Source organism: Rhagoletis pomonella, unplaced genomic scaffold (genome assembly GCF_013731165.1).
Source record: "Rhagoletis pomonella isolate Grant_MI unplaced genomic scaffold, Rhpom_1.0 Rhpom_scaffold_00001, whole genome shotgun sequence".
Taxonomy (NCBI): domain Eukaryota; kingdom Metazoa; phylum Arthropoda; class Insecta; order Diptera; family Tephritidae; genus Rhagoletis; species Rhagoletis pomonella.
The window spans coordinates 18058618-18080589 of record NW_023458555.1 but is presented as its reverse complement, the minus strand read 5'-3'; the positions used below and the strand labels follow the sequence as shown (position 1 = coordinate 18080589).

General features: G+C 34.6%; 1 protein-coding gene across 1 annotated transcript in view; it reads left to right on the top strand.

Moving 5' to 3' along the window:
• The window catches only part of LOC118740260 (dipeptidase 1), a gene marked incomplete in the record, with an annotated part of 87066 nt that overhangs the window by 38324 nt on the left and 26770 nt on the right, over positions 1-21972 (top strand). The window contains 1 exon segment of the mRNA XM_036471749.1: positions 1220-1923. Coding sequence (XP_036327642.1) covers positions 1745-1923 — 179 coding nt within the window.

Sequence of the window (21972 nt, the reverse complement as noted above, 5' to 3'; positions counted from 1 at the left end):
AACATCGAATAAACAAAGTAATATAGCCAAAACTGGTCAAAGTAAAAAGTTTATATTATTTCTTCCACCACTGTATCTATGTAAGTTAACAAAAAGATGTAACTAAATCAATAATTGTGTTCGCTTAAGTACCCGCATCGAGGTACTTGAGCGGGTTTTACTGCATTAAAGACTTCTATCTATAAAAGTCATCAATAAAAATTAGTCAATGACTTTACTTTTAAAAGTCATCAATATTAACGAGTCACTGACTTTTATTTTTTAAGTCATATTTATTAAATTCATTTGAGTAAGTCGGAGTAAACTTTAGTTCTCCAACATCTTCTTAACTGCAAAAATTGACAATGACTTTTATACGTATGACTTAAAAAATAAAAGTCAGTGACTGATTTGATGAAAAGTAAATTCATGGACTGATTTTTATAAATAAAAGTCTTTAATCAGTGCTATTTAAGAATTATTATATAAAAATCCAAAACAACTGTTATTCGCATACTGCATAGATAAAAATCAAAAATAATTGATAATTTTGATTTAGAAAATTAAAATCAAAAATAATAATTTATTTTTATTAATTTTGCACAAAAATTACAAAAAAAAAATGTATTTCAAATTTGATTCTCGGTGAAAAGAGAAATCGTGTGGTATATATCACTTAGTTGTAGAACATTTCGTTCATATTGAATTATTGAACTGACAGTTTTCATAATAACTGTTATGTTCGGTCCTTGGTCTTCCTTTTCACCGAAGATGCAGAAAGGCTCAACATCATGCTTAAATCGGTACAAATAAATATGACTTGAAGCAACCATACCCCGTAAATATTTGGGACAGGTGGAAGCTCACTTCCCCATGTTGACTACGTACCGACCTTGATATCGAGAGTATCCGGGGGTGCGCGACTATCGTAGCGCTTGCGTTGATCTGCTCCATTGTGCGCAAAGGTCGGTGTATGAACGCTTATCTAAAACACCTTGTATGCATGTAACATATAGCATGTACTTTCTTCTATATACATACATACATATGTACATATGCAATATCTTGCAACATATTAACACTACGTGAGGGGAATCAAAACTTTGTTCAAAATTACAAAAGATAAAGTTTTTGTTTTTCCACTTTTTAGTGTTTCCATTTCATTTCATATTAAATACTTGCCGTTACTTGACTCTTAAGTTGTGTCTCAACTCTATTCTTCCGCTATATTTATTTGTAGATAAAACGGAAGCTCGAGGAACTGCGTAAAAATAATGAAAATACGAAAAAGAAAATGCAACCAGTTTGGAGAAACAGCGCTCGAGCTAGGCAATAAAACCTACAACTGTAAGTAAGATAAAGTGAAGTGAGCTGAGGAGCAACCGCACCAACGAGCCAACAAGCCAACAAGCCAGCCAACCAACGAATCAACCAACCTATCAGCCAGTCAACCAGTCACTTAGTCACTTAGTCAGCTAGTCATTTAGTGTGTGTGTCAGTTGGTGAGAGGAAACCATCAGTCAGCGTCATCGTCGTCTTCGACGTCGTCATCGTCGGAAGAGTCAGTCAAAATAATAGTCAACCGTCACGTCAGAGCACTTCAGATTGCATGCGAATATCGCTTGCGCTCACTTAACCATTGAGCGCCGCCCCATTTCCGGCAGGCAACCAAGAAGGGCGGCCGGCGCAACTTCTCTCGCCAATTCTAACAATCGAGCCTGCAACCTGCCTTTCGCATAGCCAAAATTTTCTCGCATAAAAGGCAATGAACTTTCTGAAGCAGCTACTTGACGGTTGTTTCGTGCTGTGTGGCTTCAGTTTCTTGATTTTCCTATATTTACCACTCATGTTGGCGATGCCGGAACAAACGCGTCTGGCAAACGATTTCGATTACCGGTTGCAGCGTGCAAAACATGTGTTGCGGGAGTCGCCACTCATTGACGGGTAAGTAGTTAGTTAGTTGTTGGTTTGGTACAAGCTGGTGGACGTTTTATTAGATAAATTCATACATAAATATGTATATATGTACAAATCTAAATACATACATATGCCTGCATATGCGAGTAAGATTACATGCATACAGATTGATGTTTGTATAAAGGGTGGTAAATGAAAATGTTCTATGCATTTTAAAAGAAAATAGGGTATTACTTTTTTAGTTCTTTTACATAAGTACGTCGATTATATATTCTTATAATTTTTTCCCTTTTCTATATTTATGTAGACCAGCTTTTAAAAGCTTTTTATTCATTTAAATGTATGCGCATAGAGCGCTAACGGAAATCACCTGCCGGGGTACAGAGTTTTCGTTTATACATAAGTTCAGGTGGAAAAAGCTCTATCTGCCCATAATCGTAATGGAGTTATATAAAACCTTTTCTGATCGCCAATGACTTAGATCGCTCTCGGCCTAAGAGAAATTTTACTCTATGTGCTCCCATGTAATAAGTATCAACAGAAAGTCTTAAAAAGCTTATTTCGCTTCTCCAGAGAGAGCTTTTATTTTTTGAGCTTTAAAAAAATGCTCTAGCTATATTTATTTTGTTTTAATTTTTTTATTTTTTTATAAATTTGTTTAGACCAGCTTTTTAAAACTATTGACATATTTATAGAGCGGTAACGGGCATAGATTTACTAGTTTACAAAGCTTCTTTAAGCTTTCTATACATTTGGCATATTCATAAGGTCACGGAGTTAGAACTTTTTCTGACCGCTTTTGATTTAGAGCGGGCAAAGCTCTTTGAAGCTTTCTGTAAGAAAAAGCTATAAAGGGCTTTGCCCGCGGGCAGGCCGGTGCCCACCACCAATTTAGATCCCCGTCGGCCAGAGAGCTTTTGCTCTCTGGTCTTCCAAATAATATGTAAATACAAAAAGCTTTGAAAAACTTTTTCAGCTGATTCATAGAAAGATTTTATTTTTGATCTTTAAAATGCTTATCTAGTTGAATATGTATAGTTTTCCTTTTTCTAAGTTTGTTTATATCAGATTTTTAAAGCAGTTTTAAGCTTTGTTCACATCACGTATAAACATATGCTCAGAGGGGAAAGAGCTTTCTCTGTCCGGTAAAATCGTTTCTGATTGCCACTGATTCAGAACCCTGTCGGCCAGGGAGAGCTTTTGCTCTGTGCGCTCCCACATAAAAAGTATTTATAGAAAGCTTTGGAAAGCTTCTTCGGGGGAGTCTTTATTTTTTGAGCTTTAAAAAACTTCTCTCACTATATTTTTTCTGTCGTTACTGGTTTTGACAGATACTGTCGCAGCGAAAGATTGCCATTAGTAAGCAATAATAAAATCTACGAAACCAAGGGTTCTCTAAGCATATAGTCTCGATAAGTATCTTTCTAGACCAAAATGACGTGATCTACATACGTATGTATGTGCATTTAGTACCTGACCTCAAAATTCATTAAAATTACTTAAATTTATTTTCATTCAGATCGTCGAAATGATCGCGATGTTAGATTTGATCAAGAAATTATAAGGAAGTAAAGCTAGAATTTTAGTGCGCCGTTGAACTTGAAAAATCCTTGAAAAATTTCAGAAAAATCCCGAGAAGATCCCGAAAAACTTCATGGATAATTTCATATTTTTAGCAAATAACATTTGTTTCGCCTTAATTTCGTAAAAAAAACAAGTCCTAAAATATTACAAAAATCGAAGGTCACCTTTCTTGTGATTTCATTTTGGTTTCGAAATCTAAAAATAACCTGTATTTAGAGCTAGTCACCCCAGCAGACATAGACCTGCTATTAGACTCTTTGCGAGTACATCCGATTCTTTCCCCTATGCCTTTCTAAATAAACCAAAATGAAGAATTTACAAATTTCAGCAATCGCCGAATCTTGATACCGACTATATATAAGTTCGGTCCCAAGGGCCCAGCACCCATGAACTTCCTTGTTTTTGCAGCTTCTTTAGAAATCATTATAAGGCCCCAACATCAATGATCTGAGCTTTCAGCAGGCCCACATTTAAAGAAATTTCTCCTTGGCTCAGCGTTCAAACCACCCGCATTCTTTTCGAATCCCACCCTGGTCGCAATAAGAAATTACAAATTTTCTGCTGGGTTGATGCTAATTTACCTAAACCGAGTGATAAGAAGTTTACGCATAAAAAATTATACACATTTTCAATTTTAGCATCTATCGGTTATTATTAAAGAACACTGAATTGGAATACCCTGTTTGAACTTATATACTAATAGACGGATGTATGCATTTACACATGATTACCAGAATTTGTTGCAAACCGCCAAAAGCGTTGTGGTATTTCAAGTGATATTTACGTTAGGCCACACGTTCAAGTAAGTATGTGCATTAGGGTGGTCCAAAACAATAAATTGTCGGAATTGTAAGGCTCCGAATCCACTAGGATTGTTCTATATCGAAAAAAGTACATCCCAAAGCGCTCAAAGTTTTCCACGTATTTTTATATGAAAAAAAAACAACTTTTCGTAGAAATGGTATAGAATTCTTGAAAGTCAATATTTTTGGTCGGAAAACTGTGGTTCTCTTTAGGAGACTTTCAGTAATAATATCCAATTATTTACTTAACCATTTTTCAACATTAACGGTTTTTTATTGGTCGCCCAATTGCATTTGTAAGGGTTTTTGTGGGTTTTTGGCAGGCCTATAATTTATAGTAGCGATGAAAAAATAGCCAAATAAACAATTCGGTATTATTGTGGAAAGTTTGTTTAAGAGAATCACAGTTTTCCAAACGAAAAATATTGATTTTGAAGAATTCTATACCATTTCCAAGAAAAGTTGTTTTTCCCCATATAAAATACATGGAAAATTTTGGGCGCTTTGAGCGATCTCTAAACTTTTTTTGATTTCAAAATAAAAAAAATATGGGTATTCTAGGGGGTGAGAGCATAAACATTTCGACTTTACTTTTGCCCCCATCTACATTTTTGGACCACCCTAATGTACATACATATGTATAAGTATACATATAAACAAATACACGCATATTTGCACTTCCTTCCACACAAAATATTTGCATTACTCGGCTGTAATTAATGCTCGCATGTCAACCAAGCTAAAAACAGTTATGTAATAGATTTTTCACTCATCCACATGCCCCAAAATGGAGGCGCTTCTTTCGTTAAACCGTTTTCCAGCCCTTTCCGGTGACTTGTTCACTCTGTCACTATATATGTATGTATGTATATGCTGTACATGTATTTGCATATATGCACGTACATTTCTTCGCACACCATCTTCAAAAGAGGCACAACTCAAAATTTGGCATTTTTGAAATTATCGCTAAAAATGTACACAGAGCTTTTATTTACCTTTCAGCAAAAGCTAGAGCAAATTTTTGTTATAATTTGTCAAAAAAAAACCTACGGTAAAGTCGCCATTGCCCATATGACTAGAATGTGCTACGAAAGAGTTTTTCGCATTTTCTGACGAACGTATTATTTTGAGTTATGACCCTTTTGAAGTCGGTGTGTGATATGTATATACGAGTATATAATTGCCTACCCTTCTCTTTACTGACATTTGGCATAATGCTGTAGGTCATTTGCTAGCTTCCTCGCCAGAAATAGATTACGAGTTATTAGTAAAGTGTGTGCTTACATATTTTCCTTTTTTTATTTAGTTGTTGCTCGTAGTTTCTACATGCATGAATAAACCAATTATTTATTCGTGTGTGTGTGTGTTTTTGTTCTTAAGTGTTTTTGCAAGTGTATGTAAAATAAATGGCGCAGAGAGTCGTAAAGTGATGCACCAGCTGCGGTTCGAACAGCTTTTGGGAATGTTAAAGTATGAGTAACTAAGCCAAAAAAAAAACTGCGTTATAAAATAATAAAGAAGTTGCACAAATACAGTGGCGGTCTAGTAACGAGATTATAGCAGCAAGTTGCTTTTATAATTAATTGATTTTATGAAGATTAATTGCGTAAAGCTTAATGTAAATATTGTCATTGTTTTTGTTTCTTTAAGTTCAACTGCAATTTAGTTTATCGATTAGTTGTGCGCGCCATCCACTATATGTGGGGACGTACTTAGGAGCTTATGTTAGCTTGGATTTGGAAAGGATAAACAAACATGCATTGTATGTAGGTAGAGCGGTCTCTCTGATGGAAAGCGCAGCTCTATTGTTTGAGGGTGTAGAGATAAGTTATCCGCGGAATGGTAACTTTATAAAATAGGATCAAAATCTCCTGTGAAATTGGGGAAGCTTAGTTAGTATAAATGCTCCAGATTTAGACCTGTTCTTATGAGGAGTCCTGCACGCACGGGATATTTAAAAGATTAGACGAGTAACTGGACCATAAGCTGCGAAAAGTCAATCAGACTAAGAACTCGGAGGGCAGTAAGCACTTTCAAAGCCTTAAAGTAACCAGTACTAGACTTTAGTATTGCCAATATGTTGGCTAGTTAGTTGCGAAGTGCGTGAATATACACGTCATCAGAGCTTGAAAAGTGATCAAAGTGACCTTTGCGGCTGCTATAAGCTCACAAATTTCTCGCACGAACTTCAGGGCAATCAGTAGCTCTTCGTTGTTTTTGCTGATTGATCAGCTTGATCGAGATTTGGCGGCGCGGGTACTTCCTGACCTAGCTGAGAAATTTTAGTAACGTCCAACTGGGTACAGTTGTCGGTCGTTCAGATAGGATGGAGGTCGAAACCGATCTAATCAGGTCGAACGTTCTGTGCCGTTAGCATGGTGAGAATGAGAGCATGCGGCACTGAGAGATTGGTTTGGCCTAAGGGGTAACAAAGGACGACCAAAAGCCACAACCCTGGTTTTTAGAATCGGTTCGGTTTAAGCGCCTCAATTCATCCTAGGGGACCCGTTTTGATACTAATTGAGAGCTCGAATTCGAACCCGTCCGTTCACCTACAACAAAGTTAGGTTCAGGAATGCCAGCTTCACTTAGGTCGGCCAGACAGACAAAGAGGTGAGCGTCTTCTCGCCCACGAACAGGCAGGAAAGTGACAGAGGTAGTGTTCCATACTCTTACGCCCATTCTGCTAGCATGCCTTCCCACCAGGGATCGGTCCAGTCCGATTGAGACCAGTATGAGGACGTTATTAAAGGTGCCTTCATTTCTAGAAAGATACCTAGCGTTAAGCTTCTTGTACGTCAAAAATTTATCGATATCGGAAACGATTTTATGGCATACGGTTTCCATAGATTTTCCTTAAGAATAGGCGTTCTGACCGTCAGGTAGCTCCTTAGGATCCATCTTCTGCCGAATGAATATGCAGTGTTTCCTTTGCCGGAAGAAAAGAGACTAACCCCCTATTCTGACAGAGTCACCCAATTATTGTATACGGTTCGCTGGTTTGGTGGAAAACCGAAGAGACGAACTACGTACACACAACCTTAGAAGGGGAACAAAGGTCAACCTGCATTGCGATTACTTGGGCGATCAGTAATGCCCAAAGAAGCACTAAATTTCTTCTGTCATTGGAAACGATTGATCTCTTTATTAAAGGCAGTGCTTTACAGAGTGCTTTGTGGTTGAGTGAACTTAGGCTGTGTAAAGAACGTATGTAAGTACGTACGGTCGTGGACGTAACCTCTCCGCTTCCGACGTAATGTTACCGTCAAACAAGGAGTGGAAGGAGCCTACTTTTACTGAACATTTTGAAGTATCTATTTTTACGGATGGCTCAAAAATGGATTGTGAGGTAAGGCGGAAGTTTTTTCAACTGACCACCAAGTCGAAGAGTCTATTCGACTACCGAATTCTGCTAGTGTTTTTCAGGGAGAGGTCTTTGCCATAAAAGAGGCGTGCGGCGATTGGGGCACTTGGCTCTGCAAGTATGCAATATAATAAAACAACGAAGAGAGTACGTTACGGCTTTCGCTGGCAGGCATGTCGTTGCACTGATCTGGGTGCCGGAGCACAGCAGAATTCATGGAAATGAAATGGGCGGCGAACTAACCTGGAACGGGTGGGCTCTGGATGTGTCAGAGGTAGATGCCTGTGAGCTACATACATAAAGGATCGCATATTTCAGCTCTGGAAAAAGGTGGACGATAGAAGGTGGAAAGGACCTGCAAACGTGTAGAGCCTACGGGGATCTGTGACCCAGTTACTGCATTTATCATTAAACTGAACCTCAAGCATTTATATCGACAAACAGCCGTATTTAGGACTAGATTCTAGGCAAATCCTGTTACTGCGATTTAACAGACATAAGTGACATTAATCCACTGCAATATTTTAAGTTCTTAAACTCCATGGGCTAGATATTAGAGGAATAAAAAAAAATTGGTGAGGTAGAGTAAAATCCTTTTGGATTTGCTCTTCTACTACCCAATCCTAACCTAACATAATCTCGAACAACGAAACAACATAAAATTCCATCGCAATCGTTTGAAACGTTTAGGAATGCATTCAAAATATTTATACAAACTTGCATTTGCAAATATTGAATGCACTAAGAATTTCAAGGAGAGAACATATCAAAATTTTAATAAGAGCAGAAACATTCGATTGGTGCAACTTCTACTAAATTCTAAACATTCACGTAAAGCTTGCATTCTTGCAATTGTATTTGCTATTTTCTAACTAGGTTTTGCAAAAGACATGCTTTATGAATACTCTCAGTTACACGTACATACATACATACATACGCATTTCACTGCCAAATACCATATCCAGGTAAATTTGCGGTGTATTGATTTGGTCATTATGGTTTTGAAAAACAAGGCGCAAAATTTCGAGCATACATGACTATAGTATATTTATGTAGGTTTGTTTATGCATACATACATACTTATGTAAGTGCAACAAAAATGGTTTACATACACTGAGAAAAGAGTTTAGTTACGTCAACTAAATATGTTTTTCTCAACACATGATTTGGTTATAGTTACATTATTTGTTTATAATTACCAAATCATGTGTTGAGAGGAATATATTTGCCCGAATTTTTTCTGAGTGTACACACATATATGTACATATTTATGCACATAGTTTGGTTATGGAAATTCATCAAATGATTTTCTAACATGTAATTTAATTTTGCTCAATTCTAATGCAATACTCAGTTATTTTCGATCGAAGATCTGTGCATTTGTGTGCAAATAGTATATACGAGTGCTCTATTTTATTCTACATGAACTGAAAGTCATTTTCCATTCAAATTTTGTTTCCTATGGCAATTGATGGATGTTTTGAAATTCAAATTTAACCCTTGGCTGAATTTAGTGAACGATTTAGAAGTGTTACATATCTAATAAATACATATACTCTGCAACCATTTACTAATGACAGCTCATTCCCCAATATGTATAACCCTACAGGCTATCAATTATACGTGGATTAAAATAAAGTTTAAAGCTTTTATTGCTATTTTAGTTCCACAGATTTGACCACACTGCATTTAGTTTTTAATTATATAGCAGAAAGTGAACGATTTATATTAAGTTTATTTCAATTGACAATCAGTTGCTGTGCACTCTTTGATGTAAACAATATTCAATGTGATTTTGGTTTATTTTTGGTCTAGTTTTAATAATTTTAATATAATTGTTTACAGCACGATTCGATAACTCTGTGGAAAAATAAAAAAATGACTTACGCCAAATTAATTCAGTTTCAGGTAAATGGAAAGGAAATGCTTTTTGCATTCGTATGTATGCTTCCTATGAAAGTGTGATTTAATGCTACACGCCTGCAAAAAAATTGTGATTTTTCACCAAAGCGAAATATTGTTTACGTGTTATTTTAATTAAATCCACATTTGAAATTAGTAATGTGATTTAATCATGTAGGGTAATAATTATCTACAGTGGCGGTCAACAGTGGATGAATGGTGTTTCGTATTTAATATTTACAATGTTTTTCAAGCTATAATTTTTTTGATATATTTTTTTTTTTTATAAATACATGGTTCATGCTTTAACAACAAATCACACTTTCAAACTTTATACAGAATTAAGAAAAAATCCACAAATTTTTATTTAAATTTCGCGCGTTTTAGCCAACATTTTTTTTAAATTTGTTGGGTATGCAGTTAACAGGATTATAAAATTTAAGTAAAATTAGTGCAACTTTTGAGCGGCTACAAAATAGCATTGATCTTTAATATATATATTTTTTTTGGTTGAATGCGTTTTGAACTTTTTTCCATATAAACATGCATTTTTTGTGGAAGAATATGCGCAAGACTTTGTGCGAAAAAAGTCAACGCTGGTTTTCCTAAATTTCGCCTTTTATATGAAAAGAACCGAAAAAGCCGTCAGCAAAAAAAAAAAAAAATACACTAATTACACTAAAAATCATACAACTTTTACTAGAATTTTATAATCCTGTTGACTGCACAGCGAAAGAACTTAAAAAAATTCTAGTTCAAAAGCTCGAAATTTAGATAAAAATTTGTGCAATTTTCCTAAATCCTGTATAAAGTTTGAAAGCGTGATTTAGGATTTTCTATACAGAAAAAATGTACCCATATTTTTTATTTTGAAATCAAGAAATATTTAGATGTCGCACTCAAAGTTTTCCATGCACATATTTCACATGGGGAAAACAACTTTTCCTAGAAATGATGATGAAAAAATGGTTAAATAAACAATTGGGTGTTATTATTGGGAGTCTCCTTAAGAGAAACAGAGTTTTATCCCGGGATCCCGGCCTTATTAAAGTCGCGAAAATCCCGGGATTCTTGAAACATAATCCCGGGATTTTCGGGAATTGTAATTTGCACTGATGGCAATAATAGAAACTCCTTTTCTTGACCAGTATTGGCTATATTTCTTGTTTAATTTAATAATTAATATTTTTTTATAAATGCGATAGTAAATTTTAAACACAATATATTTGCGAAACTATGGCCAAATATAGCAAATTTGCGTTTTTAGTTTTTCACTCTGACGTCAGTAATTCAAAATTGATTTAAGAAATTCAGAGAAATGTGCTTACAGAAAAGGAAAATTCTGTAGAATTGAAACATATTCAAGTTTTTGATGCAGAAGGTCTGGTAAGTATTGAAAATGTCATTTGAAAATTTTATCCTTGCAATTTCGCAATATTTATTTTTGAAAAAACTATATGTTAAGGACTTATATAAACTCCATAACGTCCTCGAATTCCCTCCTTCTAACTTTGCCAGCTTCAAAAATTACCTACCTATTGGTTCTTGTGAATCCAAAAATTTTTAATTATTTTAAATTCTAAACAAATTTCCTCTTGCATTTGTTATCCATATTTTTATTCTACATTGCATAGATTCTAATTTTTGGAATTAATCCTTATCCTTATCCTTATCTTTGAAATTAGAAAGTCCTTTAAAATTAATCCTGACGTTAGAGAGAAAAAATAAAAACGCCACTTTAAATAAAAATGGTAGGAGAGCTTCTAAAACAATATAGCAGCAATTTTTTCGATTTAAGTTGTTGAAAAGTAATGAATATCTAAATCCCGGGACTAATCCCGGGATTCTGGGATTGTGATAACTACATCCCGAAAATCCCGGGGTCGGAAAAAGCTGAAAAATTAACATCCCTATTTCAAACTAAAATCTTACATCTCTTGCGTCGAACATTCTGATTAATATTTCAATTAAATTATGAGTTAAGTTGAATTTGATTTTTGAAATAAAGAATTCTGACTTTTTTAGCTCAGTTCGATTGATATTCATCTTCTAGTAATTCATCTAGTTTTCTAAATAAATTGAAGGTAACTTTTTAAACAGGTGGAAACCATTTCAAACTTATAAATGTTCAAACTAAAGAGATCTTAACACTCTTCGTTAGGCACCCGTATTTTAATATCTCATGTAGCTTGTATGTTTATAAGTTAATTGAATTCAAATTTTCAAACAGATGGCAACCCCTTTCAAAGTATTTTCTAGCTAAAGCCATTTAAATAACTTTTGTCTGACATCGTGATACATATTCGAATTTACTCAGGAATTAAGTATATTTTGATTTTTTGAACATGTGGCAACCCTGTAAATATAGTTCAGTTTCGAGAGATACCAATATTTTAATAATTCATCAAACTTATTAAATAATTTGAATTTAACTTTTTAAACGGGTGGCAACTCTCTTTAAACAGCTCAAAAATATTCAATTATTCAAACTAAAGATCTCCTAACACTTAATATTTCATTGTTTATAAGTTAAATGAATTCTACTGTTTAAACAGATGGCAACTTCTTCAACTTATTTAGAAATTATTGCATCCACAAACTCTTTTCGTTTGGCGCCCATTAAATTAAATTTTTACACAGGTGGCAACCCTCCTAGTGTTTAGTTAAGAAACAAAGCTTTTCAAACCCATTTCGATTGACTCTCATCTTGTGATAACTGATTTAACAAAAATTAAAAAAACTATTTTCGAAAAAGTAAAACCATATTACTCATCTACAGACTATGCCCTTTAATTTTAGAACTAATTTTTGAAAATCAAACGAATGGTGCAGATCTGATGACCCGGATGAAAAATCTCTTCTCACATTATATATATATATGTAGATTATCGTTATCTGAAAATGGTCTTCAACTATAGTCCTGAAATGATCCCAGAGCTAGTCCCGAAACGCACCTGAAATAGTCGTGAATTAGTTCCGAAGTGGTCTTCAAGTTGCACCGAAATGGTTCCGAAATGTTCATTTGCGACTCCATCACCCTTCTTAGATAATCTGTAAACCCGAAGTAGCTTGTAATTATTTATGAAACCAGATTTTCGACACACAAATTATATCAATACATGAAAATTCAAATATCCCCCTAATAACATGCATCTTTTAATTTTTTAAACTCCGCGAATTAAAGACTTTCTGCCGACTGCATACAATTTTAAATACTGAAAGACTATTATCATCGACGCAGCTTAATTTGTTTCTCATAACCATTTGAAAAAGTGAGGAAAAAAGCAACTTTAAGACAGTGAAGACATAGTATCTCCATATTTACGTGGCCTACTTACGTAGCGACCTTAGGCAAATAATTTTTTTTTTTCTATTTTAATGGAATATTAAAAAATGAATTTTAATATTTTGACTACAAAACTTAAAGCATCATAAAAAATCTCAATGTAATCATTTCAATAGGCAACATATTAAAGTAAATTCATTGCCTTTAAAAAAAAAAACATAAATTTTTGATTTTATCATAATCCATTTTTTTCTACGTAAAATAACTGAATAAAATTAAGCCTGAGCTAATTATTCTATGACCCAATGACTGGACGCTTACATACATCATACAACTACATATTTGTATTTACACACATAAACATAATTATCACCGTATTTATCCGTTAATTGATGGCGTCATAAAATTTGAAACTTTCGCTTTTTGGTTGCCCAAAATTTATGATTATATAAATTTTTTTTCTGCTTTTGTTTATCTACAATTCGAATAACCACAAATGGAATAAATGCACATTTTATGTTTATAGCGAAAACACATAACTATTTATATAAATACATACAGTGGTCAAATTAATTATTTTTACAGTGATTTATTTTATAATATTGGCAATGTTTTTCATAATACTTTTTATTACAAGATTTTATTTAACTTTACTTGTATGTGTTTATGTATGTATGTATGTATGTATGTATGCATGTATCTTTGACAATGCAGTCAATATTTAACAAACTTACCGATGAGCTACAGACTTGAAACTTCAAACTTAGCTCAGAACAATGCAATATAAAAGATGACTTAATCCGCTAGGTGGCGCAGGAGTCGAGATATTTGTAAAACCCCCATTTATAGTCTGATGTGGTTCATATTTAGAACATATATGACGGCCGCTGTGGTGTAGTGGTAAGCAGTGCGCGCTTCCACTCCACAATGCCTGGGTTCAAACCCTGGTCAAAGCAACATCGCAAAAATATAGAAAAAAGGTTTTTTCTTAACAGCGGTCGTCCCTCGGCAGGCAATGGCAAACCTCCGAGTGTATTTCTGCCATGAAAAACAGCTTCTCATAAAAATACAATCGCCGTTCGGAGTCGGCGTAAAACTGTAGGTCCCTCCGCTTTGTGTGACAACATCAAGGCGCACGCCACAAATCGGAGGAGAAGCTCGGCCAAACACTAACATATGTGTAAGCGCCAATCTATTATTATTATTATGACTTATATGAAAAGAAATAAATCCACAAAAAATTTTGCTGATAGGTGGTGCAGGAGTCGAGATATTTGGAAAACCCGTTTTTATGATCCGATTAAGTTCACATTTAGAATGCATATTGCTTACATGAAAAGAAATAACAAAACAAAAAATTTTGGCAGTTATGTGGCGCATGAGTCTATATAATTAAAAAATCGGCATCTGTACTCAAATTTGGTTTATATTCAGAATATGTGTATTACCTATTTAAATTGAAATATATTGAAAATTTTGTTTGCTAAGGTGAAATAAATATAATATTAACTGCAAGATTTAAAAAGACTAAAAAGTAGACAATAAAATTATAGTTAAAAAACTAAAACCACGCTTTTATTGCAACAAGAACTAAAATTTAATTTAACTTTTTTAAATTAGCTAAAAATAGGATTAAAGTGATTGGCCCGTTGTTATAGTCAAAATAAACTGCACTGTAAAGTATGTTGCAGTTTTTTTTTACAGATGTCCCATTAAAAATTATGTGAAAAAGCTGCAACTAACTTTACAGTGCACTTTATTTTGACTATAACTACGGGCCAATGACTTTAATCCCATTTTTAGCTAATTTAAAAAAGTTAAATTAAATCGGGTTAGGGAACTTCCTATTCTTCTTAAGCGGAATCGCTATATCTACAAATTATTTTATACTTTTTAGTTCTTGTTGTAATAAAAGCGTGTTTTTAGTTTTTTAGCTATAATTTCTTTATTTTCGTTAACTTCTCATGAAAATATAGTTCAAATTCTATCAAAAACCATATCAATTACCCTTGATTTTTTTAGAATTTTCTTTCTTCTTTTCTTTCTTTTTTGCAAGGGTGTTGAGGATTTTCTTCCATATAATACAAAACCAAAATGTAGTGTTTTATGGAAGAAAACGCTCAACATCATCGTGAAAAAAATTCCAAAAATCAACGCTTATTTTTAATGACTTGAAACTTATTATTAAATGAGCTGCATGCATAAAATTTTTCTAAAATTTCTGAAAAAATTTTGAAATTTTGGTAGTTTGTTCAATTTTTCCAAATTTTGTTAACAGCTTGAAAATGCAATTTAAATAGTTTTTTTTAGAATACGAACCATTTTTTTCGTGAAAAATTTAGAAAAAAAATTATGATGAAAAATATTGCGAACATTGCAAAATAAATCTTGGTACGAATAAATTTTTGTTTCCACTGTATATACGCTCAAATTGAAAAAACCATTAATGCTTGCCCATGGATAAAAAGAAAACTGGAAATGCACAGTTACGCAAACATAAATCTGTTCAAATAACCACACTTTTATGGTAGATCTGCGTAAAAATAATAGAAAAATATGTGGAAAAAACGCGAAATTAGCTAATTTGGGCTTTTATTAGCTAAGAAAGAAAATTGAAGTATTTTATTAAAACAAGCGAAATATCTTCGAATACGGCGGTATCTTCTAAATGCCCTTATTTAATATAATTTACGTAGTGCTGGACAGTAGTATTAAAATTCTTATACGAATGTTTGTGTGCACATAATGCGCGCAGAGGAGTAGCTTGAAGAGTTATCTTGGAATACAATAGCCGTTCTAAGTAGCTAAGAGCGTCATTAACAGGTCAATGGGCGGAGAAGAGTTTTGCTAATGAATGAATATTTTAAGGAAGCTGCGACTTGTCTACGTACATAAATACTACTATAAACAGGGTGCTTTAAAATTAGGTTACATTAAAAAAAGGTTCACTTCGAAATACTGCTTTAAGAGGAAATGCCTTCTACCACGAAATATTTTAGCACAGAAGTTTTGATTAGGAGTAAAAGTAATATTGAGCTGCTAAAACTTATCAACGACTGTAACCAAGTCTACATTTATCACGAAAGGCACCGCTGATATTTCTTCTATCTTATGTCTGAATTCAATGCTGATGTTTTTTAATACTTCCCGTATTTAAATTTTTCAGAAAATACAATTTTTTATAAACATTTTTTTACAAAGTTATTTTTGTAATATTTTGACAGGTGGCAACTCTAATGTATATATATTTTTTTTAAATTAAATTGGCGCCTACAAATATGTTAGTGTCTGGCCGAGCTTCTCCTCCCATTTGTGGCGTGGGCCTTGATGTTTTCACACAAAGCGAAGGGACCTACAGTTTTACGCCGACTCCGAATGGCTAATGTATTTTTATGAGAAGCTGTTTTTCATTGCAGAAATATATTCGGAAGTTCACTATTGCCTGCCCAGAGGTGACCGCTATCAGTAAAATTTTTTTTTCCGTTTTAATTTTTGATGTTGGGTTGAAGCGGGCTTGTATCCAGGCACTGCTGACCACTACACCACAGAGACCGCGAATGTATAGTATATACTCCTCACGAAAATCTCTCTTAGCAAAAGGAAGTAGCAATAGAATAGATGATTTGATTTGTTCGTTTGAAATGGTCTCTAAACTAATCAAACTTTATTTTTTATTGACATTTAGATACAAAAAGCAAAAAAAAAAATACACGCAGCTTGTTGTTTTCGCTCAAGTGCTATTGCCTGTTCAATGTGACCACGCATCTTTTACATCACATGAATTTATTATATTTTATTTAAATAGTAATTTTAAATTTTGAAAATGTGGCAACTCTTCGCAAACTGATTTTTGTGCTTGATACCGTTGGTTTGACATACTAATTGTAATCAGAGCTGGGCACTTTGTGATTACGATTACACATTGATTACTTAGGATTACGATTGCTGTAATTATAATCCTGAAAATATAACGATTACGATTACTGTAATTGTAATCGTACTTTTTATGATGTGGCCTCGATGTTCAAAAGTAGTTCGTATGACGTCAAATGTTCTCCCTATCCGTGTATCCTCGGAGAGATCGGTGCGATAGGGTGTTTTTCCTAGCCAACTAATCCGTCTATAACTTTCCTGCAACATCACTGTAATATGGCAACCATATTTATGTATTTGTAAGTCTGATAAAGGAAATACTTAAGCGCGAGCCAAAGAGAGATCAGGTATTCCCCAAATTGTGTTCCAAACTCCTGCTTGACTGGAGCCCTTCATAAAACAAAAGTAGTAGGTGCTTTAAAGCCATACTGGTACAGTGTATATTTGCTTGAGCATTGGACGCCATTTTTCTGGCTTAACGGAAGTTCCGCATTCCTAAAAATAAGGTCAACTACCGAACTCTCCAACGGTTGCTGAGAACCTTAAATGGCGGTACAAATACGGCTACAATCGCAGACACCAATGCTAGAAACAAGTACTCCTTGATACGAGAAGTCCAAAGGCTAGTTCTCATAAAAGTTTAACAATCCAGACGGCCATGAGCGCAAATACTCAGCGTCCTTTGTACACCAGAAGTTAGGCCACTACTCATCGAATAGCGTCTGGTAAGCCTGCTGCAGATAGAAATATTGCCAGCTTGCCTGGCTGAGGTAGAGTTAAAGACTACACCAGACCACACTCCTCGATATAGACTTACCGCTCATCGTCTGGTCACCTCACCAATTCAGAAGGTTCCAAATGTCAGCGTAAGATTTTGCTAATAACTCTGCCGACATCATCTCTTGGGAATTGAGTTATGGGTATCTGTTCCCGGAGATATTCTATATTACGAGATGATACTACCTTCTCTCTACCCCACCCTTCTCTGGTGAAGTTTATTAGGGATCGTTTGGCTGCCTGCTCTATGCTAATGTGCAGTGGCGTGAGCTCAAAAATAACCTCCATTGCTGCCGGGGGTCAGGTGCACATTGCGCCTGTGAAGCACACACACGCAATACGTTGTTGCTTCGTAAATGGGCGCCTCACAGTCGCTAGGTTGGCTCTTGAACCCCAGGCCATCGCTTCATAGGTTATCGTTGGTTTGAAAATCAAAGTATACATCTACCTGAGCATCCAAAGGCTACAGCCCCAAGATTTTTCTGCAAGGAGTTTGCATACCAAAAGTGCTTTTATGGCTTTGGATGTCGTGATGTCGACGAGTTTCTTCCATGAGAGTTTTGTGTCGAGCGTGATGCTTAAATATCTTACTTCGGAAACAATCATCCAGAGCTATAGTTTTCATTCGCGGTAGGGTTCTTCTTCATGTGAATGGGATAGAGGCTGTTTTCGTAGGGTTTATACTGACAACCACACTTACACACCTCGTGTTTGTTATTTTTAATGCCACATAGGGTATTATCGAATCTACCTCTTGCCATTGTCTGATAGCGTTTTCAGGGGTTCGTCTGCTACTAAGATCCAGAGGCGGGGGATAGTCATACAAAATCTATCCACCTTCCTATAACTGCCAAGGAAGTCAGTTTCCAGAAATTTTTCTTACAATTTTATTTTTAAAAACATACCATTGATCAGTCCGAAAGCCAGATATAACTTTGGTAAGAGCAAAAGCTTGGTATGTACTGAGCAGCTTGGTATGCCAGCAAGCGCAAGATGCCAACGTAGAAATATGTAAGTATGGACGCGTAATGTATGTTTTCGTAGGGTATTAACCCATTTTGCATATTTTATCGCAACACACAATCAACCGCTACTACACAAAATCCAACACAATAAAAGTAAACTGAATAGAGTAATTAACGAATGACAGCCTCAAGAAGGCAATTAAGCATAGCTGTTGTGTATTTAGTAATTTGCAAAGGAATGTAAGAATCTGCATAGGAATGTTTGTACGTATGTATGTATGTATGTATTTAAAGTGATGGTGCGTCGGTAGGAAGTGTGCATACCGATGAAGGTGTTATATGGCTGCTTTTGTGTCCCTTATCCTTAAGGTGCCATGCGGCGCCGTGACAATTATTTAAAAAATGCGAGCTTAAAGCAACAGGCAGAGTGGTTAACATACAGCATCCATACATACATACATACATATGTACGAATATATGTAAATGCTATATATTTATGTATGTAAGTAAATATGTAAATGTGCTTAAAAAGTTGGTAGCAAAGCCAAAGTGAAATGTACTTAAATTCGAAATCACACACACACACTGGTACAATAATACATAACATAAATACATCAGTTGTACTACTGCTACATATGTATGTATGCATGCATGTACATTCATTTGTGTGCAGCAAAGCGCATGCCATCAAAATATTCACGCAAAAAGCTACTCACTGTGTGAGCGTTGAAAAACTTTTGTATGCAACTCTTTACATACTTACATACCTTTTACCTTAATAAAACATTTATTTAGCGCAGTAAAATAAAATTAAATAAAATTTTCACCTATAAAAAACCACACACACACAGCAGCACTTGAGCTAAGGGAGCTGTGTAGCTGGCAGTAAAGGAAAAGGAAAAAATTTTCAACAAACTAAAACCGAATGATGAAGGATGAAAAAGCGATCAATAAACAAATCTCTACAGATGCGCAACTTCACAACTTGCATCAGCTTTAACGACGACAACGTTGTGGATGACAACGGAAACGACAACAACAGTAATGTGCTCACACACCGACGTGTAGCAAAGCGCCTTAGCTCAGTATCTAGTTGTAGGCATATATACATATATCTGAAAAATAGCTACTAACTACTATCTCTTCCTTACCAAGATGTTGGTAGAGTGATACTAATGCCCTGCCGGCAGAGAGCCAAGCCAAGGCAAGTAAGAATGTACAGTGATTAAATTATGCGCTAAAAGAAGTCAAATACATAGAGTTAGAGTTTTAAAAGATTCTGCGACTTTGCGTCTGCACGCAAGGAAAGTGCTATCTTCGGCTATGCCCTAGGCCTTGTACCCTTCACGAATAAGATACATTTTTTTAATCCGCTGTTTAGGAGGTATACATTAGACTAAATTGGTCTTGATAGTTTTCACTGTGAACTTTTTGTTTATGATAAGCAAACAGGTCTTTATACGCTTAAATAGCGGGGTTATAGTATGTATCACAAAATCGAAGATACATATATGTTATATATCACCGATCATGGTGATCTTCTTTGTAGACATTTTATGATTGATTGGTAAATAGTAGCTTACAAAATTTCAGGATTTTAGCTGTCTAAATTAAGCAGTTTCAGATCAAACCCGCATATCTCAACAATCAATGGTACAGCAGCTATAAGTAATAGTGAACCGATCGTCATGATTTTTCAGAAGATATTGTATGATTGATTTGTAAATAGTTAACAAAATTTCATAATCGATTCAGCTGGTCATTGTGATCATTTCGATACATGTTGGTACTTTTATGGGTCTATATATTCTTCTTCTGGTACTTACAAATAACGGACCAAAGATATATGTATATTTAATACCATTCCGTGTGGAAAAGTAAAAAGATAAAAAGTAGGTGTAAATACTGTTTTTTTCATATATTTTTTTTCTTCATATTTTGATGCCGGGAGCAAGAAGAATTAAAAAGGCATCGTTTCCAAAAAGACCGAGCTACTTACTTGTTTTATTTTTATGCAGTGAAACGAAAATTTGTTAAGTCCGAAAAAAACCCGAAAAATGCGATAAGTTCAAGAGAATACATACATATCTACTCTTTATATGAAAGTGATCACTTTAATGACTGATTTTCTGCAATTTCTTGTGTCGTTTAGCTTGGTTTTGGCTTGTTCTATGCATTTAATTTTTCGTCATCAACCTCGGTGGACCTTCCTAGGGAGCCTCTTTGATATCAAAATTGGCACCAACGTTCCTATAGAGCCTCGTCGCCGTAAAATTTACATAATTTTTTTCACAACCTTGTAACGGGACGTACATATTTAAAACACTAAAATATCCTCGCGAAAAAGCAGTCTCCTAATCGCCTTCCCCCTATGTGGATAAATCTGTTTAACTTATCCAACCCAGGGGTGGTGTGAAAACAGGGGTAGTAGCTGTTAAAAATTGGGTACATTTTAATAAAAATGCGAACATTATTTTTCTGAGAAAACAATTTCTTAACCCTTTACCGACATTTGCACCATATAACGTAACATTTTTTTTGTAACTTTTGACGATTTTTTTTTTAACGTTGTCACATGCCGACAAGTGCATCTCATATTCGAGAGATCTTTTGTCTTTTTAATATAAACGCTTTAATAAATCAAAACGAATCAGTTTTTATAAATTTGCTTTTTTATCAGACCCTTTGATTTAAAAAAAAAATCATCTTTACTTTACTATTTCCCATCTTACAACGTCATATTAGTAGACAAGAATGTCCAAAGTTATAAAAATCAATAACCAATCTTAGCCCAATTCACTTTTTTATAAAAGTTTTTGGTTAAAAAAAATAAGAATTAAGAAAGAGAATCGGCAAAGAAGAAATAAATAAGAAACCAAAAAAAAAAACAATTTGTTTACTTTGAAGTAATGTTTTCGAAACAACTTCAAGGATTATTATTTTTTTGTTTAAGGTCACAATGCAACGGAGGTTAAGCCTTTTTTGATTAAACAGACTCAGCATACAAAAAAAAAAATAAAATAAAAAAAATTAAAATAATGAATTTAAACTACAAAAAACGTTAAAAATATAAAAATAAATATTATACACGTGTGTGTACATACATATGCACATACAATAGATTTCAGTGACGAATAATCACAATTTTCATTGGCAAAACCGTGTATGTACCTGAAGTGCCACATAACTACTCGACGATATATCAATCAATGGGCCGTAGACCACGCGCAAACCATTTTTTAACATTTTATTTATTCTTATTTTAAAAAAGGGTTAAGCCTGTTAAATAGCATATTTCTGTTCAATGTTTGACCACAAATTCAATGAATTTCAAAGCGGGTAATGCCAGTTTTATAAGAAAATGCTCCACCGTGTAGCATAGCTGTTTAAGCGGCTGCCGTAGCGGCACTACCACTTTGCTGTTTGTGCCACTGCCACCACCACCATTGCTATTGCTACTGCCATTACTGCCTGCCACGCTACTTTTGATGTTTTCCGCAAATCCCCAATAAATGTTGAAAT